Source organism: Morus notabilis, unplaced genomic scaffold (genome assembly GCF_000414095.1).
Source record: "Morus notabilis unplaced genomic scaffold, ASM41409v2 Scaffold324, whole genome shotgun sequence".
Classification (NCBI taxonomy): Eukaryota; Viridiplantae; Streptophyta; class Magnoliopsida; order Rosales; family Moraceae; genus Morus; species Morus notabilis.
Genome location: NW_010362325.1, coordinates 362,510 through 373,334, shown reverse-complemented (window position 1 = coordinate 373,334; position 10,825 = coordinate 362,510). Strand labels below are relative to the sequence as shown.

Here is a 10,825-nt window from a genome sequence, read left to right as displayed (position 1 = left end):
TAAGGGTTGCGATGTATACATTACATGTATACATAGATTCAAAATCATATAGATATATAGCTAGAGAGATGAGAACTGTGTGTGGAAAACAAAGGGATTGTTTTTTTTTTTTTTTGGTGTTACACTTGGTTGGTTGGCAGAAGAGAAGGGAATCTAAGCAGTGGCAGTGAGTAGTGAGTTTGCAGTACTGTGGTACTACTGTGCAGAAAGAGATGGATGGAGAAGATGATAGAGCGAGCGATATATCATATTCATATATTGTGAGAGTCAGAGAGAGAGAGAGAAGGGAGAGAGAGAGAGAGAGAGAGAGAGAGCTCTCTCTCGTTCTTTGTGTTTTCTCTCTCTTGCTTTCTTTCTATTCCCTAGCTAATTATCAGTTGGTCAATGACAAGAAAGCTATAACTATCGAGTAACTGGGGGGGAAAAAATAACCCTCTTATTGTTTACCTTTTTATTCTTTTGTTTGGTCCGAATGGTCCTCCTCCTCCTACTCCTCCCTAGAGAATCTCTGTTTGTTTGTTTCTTCCTCTAACACTGAGTTTGTGTCTTCTTTCAATTTGCATCTTTTTGACAGCTTTCTCCTCTCTTCTTTTTCTCTTTCTCGGAAACCAGATTATGTTGTAGAGAAGTTTTTATTATTGACTTTTTCGATTGGCCTGTTCTTGTCAATGTTAATTATTATCTTTTCTATTCCTTCAAATATGTAATATATGTTTTCCAAATGCTAGTTAGTGTAACTTTTATATTTTATCACAATAATTTTGTTGTTTTTAGTTATAAGGCTACAGTTCCCAGTATATATAGGCTTAACAAATTTGAGATATCCGTTATTTATGTAACAGAAAATTAACATATGGCATCATGATGCGTAATGGAAGATTAGAGCTCTTATAAAATACTAATCAAAACTGACTTTGATCAAGAAATACTTTTAAAAAAATTATAAAAAAAAAAACAATTATTCAAAAGATTAGAAACAAAATGCATGAATAGAATGATATTTTTTGTTTAATTACCGGAGAAAGCCCTGCAACAAATATAGTTAAAAAAAAAAAGAGGATGATTTCTGTTATAATATGTGTAGTGGGTAGTTTGAATCACCAAACACACGCTCAGCATCACTTCTAAAGGCAAGTTAGTTTTCTTATGTATTATTTGAGCTAAAATCTTTTTATGAAAATGGCAATTGATACAAATTAAAGTGGTAGACGTGCAAGTTTCTCAAGGCTTGAAGGAAAAAGAAGTCCAAAGCATACTTTCATCCTTTTGTCGAATGGGCTTTGGTTTGTTTGGTTACTTTAGCACCATTCCCTTTCTTCCCCAAATTACTTCCGGCTCTTCCTTGACTTCATTCTTAGAAAGAACAAGAAATATGTTTTTTTCTAAAAATTAACAAATTCCATCAACTAGAAGTCATTCCAATTGTCGTGTAGGCTGATGTCTTTTAATATTTTGTCGGTTTTTTCAATAATTTACTGAATTTGTTTTTCTTTTTTTTTCATTTTATAGGATTTGAAAAAGAAATTTGTGAAACATTTTTTATTAATAAAATAGATATATTTACTGGGTACTTGTCAATGTTTTTGTTAGGATTGCTCGTTATAAATGCAACTTTTCCTCAAACTAATATAATTCGAGTTCCTAAAAGAAACAAAACCTTATAATTCGGCACCCACTCAATGCCGTATTTTAGTTTGCGCGACAGAATTCTTGAAACTCGGCGCGGACTTACTGCCGTATTTTAGTTTCGGAGCTTATTTTAAATCTTGTCGTTTTTCAAATTTCTTTTCTGTTTCTATTTTTTTTGTTTTTTGAAATTTTGTTTCTATTTGATGCATATTTAGGTTGTCATTTTTCGTCCTAGTCGTTTTTGTTATTTTTGCTCTATATATTTTTCTCTCATCCTTCGTTTAATAGCTGGTGTCGTTTGTCAGATTGGTGTTGTTTCACGGTCGGTGTCGTTTCTCAGATTTCTCTCTCTCTCTCAGTTTTTAACAAAATTTACAATTCTTTCGACCTCATTTTCAGTAAGAAGAAGAAAGATCAAGATGTATCATGTGTTCAACAGACCAGGAAAAAGTGTGCTAAACTTCACGAGAAAAATTAAACAAACAAGCATACAGGTTCGGTACAAAATCGCAAGAGACATTACATAGAAAAGGAGAAGGGAAAATTACAAACTTTTTTTACAACAATAAATACAAAACACCACTTAAAATCGTGTCTTCTATACATGATCAATACATATATCTAAAACTCGAAAGATATCATGAAGAGTAGTTCTAGAGATTGATTGATTGCGCGGCAACGTTATTCCCATGGCCTGCTTTGAAATCTGATACAGCGTTTAGAAGGTGATGAGACGCTTTCTCGAAACTAACAAATCCCATGAACCAGAACTCATGCCCATCCGAGGTAACAATCTGGATATACTTCTCTGGTGGATTTTCTGTCCTTGTCACTGGATTCACCGTCGCTATATTCCCTAGTGGTATCAGAACCTGCAGGTCAACCCACACTTTCATGTCAAATACACAACGCAATAATATAAGATCACATATTTTATATATATATATATATATATATCATCACTCCCACCTTAGCAGATTATATGATAGCTTAATTTTAGAGAGTGCTTACAGGAGTTTAAATTGTTTTAATACTGGCACAATATTAAAAGTACCGGCGAACTTTTCATTAGATAGGAACATAAGTATCCGTTATTATAGTTCGAGTTCAAGAAATTCCACAGCAATAGCACGTTAGTTTACAACTATTAATCTAAAAAATAATTAAACTATTTAGAAAGTGGGGTAATTATTAACATTAGTTTTTATACGATGTAACAAAGATACATACCTTGTAGTAGCTCCAAGCTCCTTGTCCAGAAGGAGCAGTGAAGTAGAGAGGTCGATCACTGCAAAAAGCAAGTCGAGCGGTGGATAAGTAGAGAGTTCCGGCGACAGGGCCTGTAGCAGTGGAAAGGTAACAAGCAAAAGTCTTCTTCAGCTTCTCATTCGGATCACTGCTTTCAAATATCTGCTTGAACAACGACTCAAATCCCCCTTTTGTTATTGCTTTCGCCGTCAGATTCACCTTTCCCCAAGCAGCCTCCGTAACCGACGGTCCAGATTTCACTGCATTTCCATTTCGAAATACATTATACATATAAAACGACAACATACAAGATAGCACGTTATATATAATTACCAAATGACGAAACCAGGAATAAGAAGAAAAGAAGCTTTGTTCTTCTAAAATACGCACAACAAAACATTACAGTAAATGACGACAGAAAACGGCATTCTCAAAAATTACCGCATCAAAAAACGACACCAATAAGAGATGACACCAATTGAAAGCGACAGTGGTTACAAATATTTATTAAACGACAAAAAAAGATATATATCATCACATTCACAGGGCATATTACGTAAATCGGTAGGACCGTAGGAGCATCTAACAAATTATCAAACGATAAATCCATGAAAAGGAAAAAAGAGAAGATGAGATAGCTTTATAGTTATTTCTTCGTATTATTATTATTATTATTATTAACAAAAATAGACGACGATAATTGTAAAACGGCACCGAGTTAGGAGAACGACAATACAGCACAAAGGCAGCAAGGAACTAATTCCAAATGTGAAACGACAAAATATGATCATGAATAGAATAAGGGTAACGTCAATTATCTAGAACGCAGATGAACATGTACATACGGTTGTGCCAGATGTTGCGGGCGATGTTCTCTGCCTTGGCGCTCCATGAGTTGAAGAGGTCGATGACTGGCTCAAGGGGGTTGGTCGTCGGCTTCTCCACCGGCGCGTACTGCACGTACGGCTGGTGGTGGTCGCCGGCGTTCCACAGCGCCGCCTTCTGGTTGTCGAGGTGCACGGTGGGGGCCGCAGGCGCTCCCATCACGTGGGTCCCCCATTTCTTGGCTTCCTCCTGGGATTCTCCAGATGAGGAAGCAGGCACGAGAGACTCTGTTCCGCTCATGGTTAATCAACTCAATCGAAGAAAAGATGGTTTAGATTTTCAGAAAGATAGTTTGATTTTGAAGTTTAAATGATGGGATTTTATGGAAAAAATATTAAAGGATTAATGGAGTTATTGTTGATAGTAATACTTGGTTGTTCTGTTTTTATTTTTTTATTTTTTTTGGCAACGAAGGATATATCCAGAAACTAGAAAGAGGCACCAAGTGGATTAGGTGTATTATTGAGGGTTAGTTTGGTTTGCGGATTTAAATTAGAGTAATTTTAATTATAATTTTGAAATTAAAATTATAATTCATGATTTTGAGTTTAAATTATGATTTTGAAATTATGATTTAAAATTAAAAGTTTGAATTACTTTAAATTAAGAGGGTGGTGGTTTTAAAATCATGAGTAATTCTAGTTTAAAACATCACATCAGATTTTGAATCATGATTCAAAATCATCCAAACACTATAAGGGGATGTTTGGTTGGATGATTCAAACTATGATTTGCTACAGTGTTTTCTCTCACAAAAAATACACATAAACCCAAAATAGTTCTAATCACATGATTCTAATCTATGAACTAAACGTCTCTTAAATTCTGATTCAGAATAATGATTCAGAATCATCCAAACACTAAATATTGATTCTGAATTATGATTTAAAATCATAATTTAAAATCACCGTAAATAAATACTGATTTTGAACTAAAATTTAAAATTATAATTTAGAATTCATCTACCAAATGAACCTTACTTGGGATAAAATTTGAATTTCATTGATTTTATTTTTTATTTTTTGCTTTGTTGACAGGTGGTTGTCAAATGTAATCACGGAAGCGATGAAGAAGCTTCGAGGTCGAGCTACTCTTTTTTTTTTTTTTTTTTATTGCTGAATATAGAACCAATAATTTTTTATCTTATCTAATATGTCCGCAAAGGGACAAGGACATAGAAAATTATTAATTATTTGTCATCTTTTTAGGGATGTAGAAGTCATCGTTTTTTATAAACACTCAAGTTGCTTGTGTCGTAAGGTTTTAGGCACCTGTGTGTACTAGTAATTCTTCTGGGACATTGCATATCATTTTCATAATTAAGTGGATAACTTGAATTGTAAAATAAATTTTATGTGTGAAAAAATATTATAGTAAAAGAAAGTAAATTTAAATTTTTGTGAGAAAAAATATTATAATAAAAAAGTTTGAATTGTGATTTGAGTTATTAAAAGAATATGTCCAACACTTTTGAGCAACTATATGAAAATATATATATATATTTTTTTTCAAAAAATATCTCTGTTGGGTGTAGACACCCGTGGAGCTACGTGGGGTTAGACTTCTGCCCCATAATTTTTTAGAACATTATAATTTAATTTATAAATTTATTCAGTTATTTAAACAAACCTCCCAGAAAATACTATTTTCTCAAATGTGACTCTTTTTATTTATTTATCTTAATCCATCTTATTAATAATTTGAGTTATTTAACTACTAATCACCATTTTTTCTGAATAATCTTAGCTATTATTTAATTTTGGTTTAATTAATATCAACTTTCTTTCTCTTTAATTTTATCAAAAGTTTTGATTGTTTTTAGAGATTTATTGGTTTTAAGAACTCATACAATTTTTATAGAACATGTTTGTGATGTAAATTTTACTTCTTCTTGGGGAATTAGTTTTGATCTTTAAATTTTACATTTTATTTCTGATGTTTTGATGTTTCATTTTGAAACACATAATATAGTAGGTGTTGCCATAATGTAGTGTTAATATTATATTACATTAAATAAGTTATTTAATAATTTGTTTTGACGTGCTTATGTAAAATATTAAGGAAAAGATTTGTTAAGAGAAAATGACAATGATAAGGATTAAAGAAAAATACTTCTTATTAATGCCCACACTGAAATAAAATTCTAAATTCGTCCCGAATACATGCATGTTTGTCCTTTGTTCACTCAGAATCAAATATTAAGCAATATACAATAATATTTCTAACAAATTTCAATTCTCAACTTAGATCAAACTCAAGTTAATAGACATCAATGTGGTCCGAACTTCTTATTAGTGCCCACGCTGAAATACAATTTAAAATCGGTCCCGAGTATAGACTCTTGTTTGTCCTTTGTTTCACTCAGAATCAGATATAGCTTATACAATAATAACTTTCTAGCAAATATCTATTGTCAGGTCATACATATCAAACGCAAGTTTATGAACATCAATGTGGTCCGTGGTGGAATTCTTTTTTTATTTTGTTGTGATGCAAACAAAAAAGCAATAAGTGCAATCAAGGATTACCAAAAACTGAATGAAAAGCTTGAAATCGAGAATAATATTGAATTTTTGGAAGGAAAGATCAATTTTTATTACATAGCCACTGAACGCATCAACATATGGGTCCTTTTATTTTATTTATTTTTTTGCTTTTTGAAAAAAGAAAAAGAAAAAGAAAAAGAAAAAGTTAGACATGAGGAGGCTTACCTTTCTTTTTCTTTTTTGGCCATGACATAATTAGGGTTACCAGCTGTAGCCTTATGTAGGCAAAATAATGGTACTATTGTAGTTGAGACTTTAAAATTGGTAGGGACTTGGGCGTCCCAAAACTATCCCGTACAGCTTTAAAGAAAAAGAAAGTGGCAAAGCTGAAGCTATTCCAATATATCCCATATTCCAGGGCAATTTTGTTCACTAAATCCAAGCAACCAAAATGAGCTACCAACCTGTTCCTCCTCCTCAGGAGGATTACAGACAAGCAGGCGAGTTGTATTGTCTATTTGCATTTGTTTGGTAACAAATAATAACAATCTCATCTAGTCTAGTGTACTAAAACAATGAAACTACCTAATTTCGTAGTGTGTTTCTATTGTTGCTTGTTTTAGTTTGGGTGACGCCCCAATCAGTTGACCAAACGCGTCCCCCTCCGCCACCGACCTATCAGGGTTACCTTGATGAAGGCATTCGCCCACCACCACCATCAGCACCGCCTTCTCGATCAGTCCCGCCGCCTCCACCGCCAGACGATGATGACGACGACGATTCCCAACCCGCATGCTGCTCATTCCTTAAGGCCTGGTATGTGGTCTTTGTCTTTCTCCTATGGAATTACCATTACCTGTTACATGGTAAACCTTTTTTTTTTTTTTTTGCTGGTAAAGTTACAAGGTAAAACCTTATTCATATAGTTAATGTGATATCAAAATTTAACAAGGTGAGTAAGCAAAAAATAAAGGGATTCCCAACTTTCTCTCTATACAACGTAGAAAAGCAAACCATACAGTGTAAAAAATATTCTAATAACTTCGAAATGAGCTAAAATCTCATAGTTTGAATAACCACTGAATTATTTCACATAGAACAAGTTGGAAATCTAGATTATATTTTAGGGAAATTATGTAGTAGGATATATATATCATATGTATGTCGTCAGTATTTTCTCCTAAATATCGAAAAATTGTAATGTGATTTCTTCGATGCGAATACATTTTCTAATCAAAATAAACATGTTAGTTATAATATATTACGTGTTGAAGATAGAGCCTACTCATGTACGGAGGAAAAAGTGGAGAAAATGGTGCTAGGAAGGCTGCACAGTAGCCTTGTGTTGCAGGCCAGCGCCGTGGTGCTCCGGAAGAGGTCCGCTGGGCGCCACACAGTACCAGCGCGCATGGGCTGATTCAAAGTAGCGCTGCAGTGCCAAGGGATGGGCGCCACGGCGCCCGCGGAGGGCGTGTACCAAGTCAGCCTAGGTCGGCTTTGGGCCTATTTTTGGGGTTTTTTCACTTGTTTTGGGGTTCTATAAATACTTACGTTAGGAGATTTATTTATCACGAATTTTCTGAGAGAAAATTGGAGTGTGAGGCTAGGAAACATCTTTTGAGTGTGAGTTTCTTTATAAATAATTTGTTTAATTGATTAGTGGAATTTGCAGCGATAAAAACAGGATGTAGCTAAATTATTGAATCTTTAGAAAATCTTTCATGTGATTTTGTACTTTTATTTTTGGTTCGTTAATTGGATTTTAGGCAAATTTTTCCCAACATTACGTACTATTAACTAAGAGAACACATTTAACGGTTCATTGTAAGTTCACTTTAGCATCGAAAGGCTCAGATGACAAAATTTTTCTCATCCCTTCTCGAAGATTTATAGGTAAATTTGTTGCTTTTCGTCCTTTAGAAACCAAAGAAGAGACCAAGAATTAAAGAAATCCCATTGTTACTTAAGATTTAAGGAATGATTTTTTTGGAGAGGAGAAAGACACTATTATATATTGAAGCCATAATTAACCTGTCTTAATTCAGTTCGATTCTGCTAATTGTAGTCAATTAATTCTCTATTTAGATTTTCCTTGTAAATTATCATGTGAATTTGTTTGACCTCTCTTGATGCAGTTAATTATCTCGTTGACTTATCTTGCAGTTTGGCTACCCTTTGCTGCTGCTGTTGGCTGGATCACTGTTGCGGTTAGCCCACTAGATACAATCTGGTTATACACACATACATACATACATATATATATATATAGATATATAGACACACACAGAGAATAATTATATATATTTGTGTTATATATGTCTACATTATAATAAATTAGGACTCTGGTCTCCAGAACTCCTCGATATGCTGTTAGATATTTTAGTGCAATCAATGTGGGTCTTCACTTTCGTTTGATAAATGTGTGAATATTGACGTTATCGAGTGAATTTTGTGGATTTGTCGACTTAAAAATAAAATTTTACACTAATAATACTTAAAAAATGCTAAGGTCACTTGTTTTATCACTCACTCTCTTACTTTTCTTTTTGGCCACTTGTCATTCCACATTCTGATAAAAATAAAGTATAACAATAGACCATTATTTTACCTCTTAATTACAATTATACCACTCTAATTATATTCTATCATAATAATATACATTTTTACTTTTTTATTCTTTTTTCCTTTTTCTCGTCTATTTTTAGATCCCAACAGAAGTTAAATAGAGTTAGAAAAAATATGTATAACATTAGGCCAATATTTTTGCAAGATCCATTAATATATATATATATATCGATATATAGTTATAAAAATAAAACGTTATATGAATATATGTAATTATAATATATATTATATATAATACTATATATATATATGTATATAAGTTATTTTCTTAACATTCACAACACATTATATATATTTTTGAAATGGATTCTAATTCGAGCGGCATTCAAAGAGAAAGAAAAAAGATAAAAAATGAAATAAAAGTAACAACGTACATAAAAAAAAAATAAAAAAAAAGTGATATATCATGAGGAAGTGTGATATAGGATTTTATAATATTAACGAGTGGCATTATAGTAATTATGAGGTTAAACAATAATTTATAATTATGTTTTATTTTTATGGGGAAGTAGGATGACATGTGGCAGAAGAAGAAGTAAGAGAATGAGAAGGAGAGTAATGTAATAAATGACCCTAACATTTATCATAATAGTTTGAGATTTTTATTTTTATTTTTTAAAAAACTTTTATTTCAAGGGATTGTGGATAAGCTAAAATTTTGAACTAAACTAATATGCAGAGCAACTATCTTTTTTTTTCTTCCTTTTATTTTTAACTTCTCTTATGAATTCTTACGATATATTTGTATTTTTCCTTTCTTTTTCCAAATGAATCAAACTTATACAATTGAGTTCAATTTACTTTTTAATATTTAAAGTCTGCAAAATTTAAATAGTAGAGTAGTTAATTTTTGCTTTATTCGAAATTTTAAATTAAACTATGAGTATGTGTAGAAGTCAAATTTGAGATCTAATCGAAACATTTGAAAGATTATAAACTATGAGTATACTTAAAAGGTCAAATTTGTGCCAAAATGAAAACCGTAAAACTTTCAATATAAAAATTGGTAATTAAAACTTATAGGGGGAAATTGAAAGAGAAATAGTAACACAAAATGAGGTTACGGGGTTAAGAAAAAATAGAAAATTTATCTTTAAGAGTGCATGAGTCTAGACTTTTACCTCTTACTCTTGATAAATACCCTTTTATTAGTGTAATTATTTAACTAAAAAGGTTATGAATCAAGAATAAATAGTAAAAATTTTGATACGTGTACTTTTATGGAGTATTTGTGGTTAAAGTTCATGGGAGGCCTTTGGACCAAGGGGACAATTGCCCCTACTAGGTCATCCTTTTTGAGTTATTATTATTTTGTGTGCTAGATTACCAACGGTAATCTATGAAGATCCATGGAGATACATTTACCTCCATGGGTATGGAGCGACACACCGTTGTGTACGAGCTTCGGCGGTGATGGACCAGCTATCTCAATGAGCTCCAATGGCGTGAAGGATGCAGAGCGAGAGAGAGGAAGAAAAAGAGAGATAAAGATATGTGACTAAAAGTTAAGGTTTCATCTATTTGAATTAAAATAAAAATAAAGGAAAAAATGATTTGGCCATTCTAGTGGCTGGTTAAAGCATGATAAATGACACAAATCCAATCCCATAAATAAATTGAGAAAAAAGTTGAGAGAAAGAGGAAAATATGTCAAGATTTGAGATGAATTAAAATTAATAGGCCAATAGTTTACATAAGTTAATAAATAGGTCAAATTACTGTTTTCGTCCATAACTTGTCTAGTTATGAACCATAACTTAACAAAAAGTTATTGTCCATAACTTGTCTGGTTATGAACCATAACTTGACAAGTTTGTCAATAACTTATCTGGTTATATACCATAACTTGACAAGTTATGGCCTATTAATTTCTATAACTAAAAATTGACTTATATACTTTCTTAAACTTTTCATATTGACTTATTTTATACTATTTCCCAAAAAAGTTATAC

The 10,825-nt window shown here is 32.2% G+C and overlaps 2 protein-coding genes across 2 annotated transcripts; one reads left to right on the top strand and one right to left on the bottom strand.

The window, feature by feature from the left end:
- Window positions 1–2,129: 2,129 nt before the first annotated feature.
- Window positions 2,130–4,116, bottom strand: LOC21396355 (GEM-like protein 5). The gene is made up of 3 exons (XM_010101757.2): window positions 3,723–4,116; window positions 2,860–3,137; window positions 2,130–2,501 (listed from the first exon to the last, which is right to left on the bottom strand). Exons 1-3 carry the CDS (start codon window positions 4,000–4,002, stop codon window positions 2,283–2,285), a joined length of 777 nt encoding a protein of 258 aa, XP_010100059.1. The 5' UTR covers window positions 4,003–4,116; the 3' UTR covers window positions 2,130–2,282.
- A 2,504-nt stretch (window positions 4,117–6,620) lies between these two features.
- On the top strand, window positions 6,621–8,613 carry LOC21396354 (cysteine-rich and transmembrane domain-containing protein WIH2). Its single transcript, XM_024167967.1, has 3 exons — window positions 6,621–6,748; window positions 6,872–7,064; window positions 8,412–8,613. Exons 1-3 carry the CDS (start codon window positions 6,700–6,702, stop codon window positions 8,458–8,460), a joined length of 291 nt encoding a protein of 96 aa, XP_024023735.1. The 5' UTR covers window positions 6,621–6,699; the 3' UTR covers window positions 8,461–8,613.
- The last annotated feature ends 2,212 nt before the right edge of the window (window positions 8,614–10,825 follow it).

Coding starts and splice junctions, on each gene's coding strand:
- LOC21396354 (XM_024167967.1), top strand. CDS start 6,700: ATGAGCTACCAACCTGTTCCTCCTCCTCAGGAGGATTACAGACAAGCA. Junction 6,749..6,871: donor GGAGGATTACAGACAAGCAG/GCGAGTTGTATT, acceptor TGCTTGTTTTAG/TTTGGGTGACGCCCCAATCA. Junction 7,065..8,411: donor TGCTCATTCCTTAAGGCCTG/GTATGTGGTCTT, acceptor CTTATCTTGCAG/TTTGGCTACCCTTTGCTGCT.
- LOC21396355 (XM_010101757.2), bottom strand. CDS start 4,002: ATGAGCGGAACAGAGTCTCTCGTGCCTGCTTCCTCATCTGGAGAATCC. Junction 3,138..3,722: donor CCGCAACATCTGGCACAACC/GTATGTACATGT, acceptor ATGGAAATGCAG/TGAAATCTGGACCGTCGGTT. Junction 2,502..2,859: donor GAGCTTGGAGCTACTACAAG/GTATGTATCTTT, acceptor GTTGACCTGCAG/GTTCTGATACCACTAGGGAA.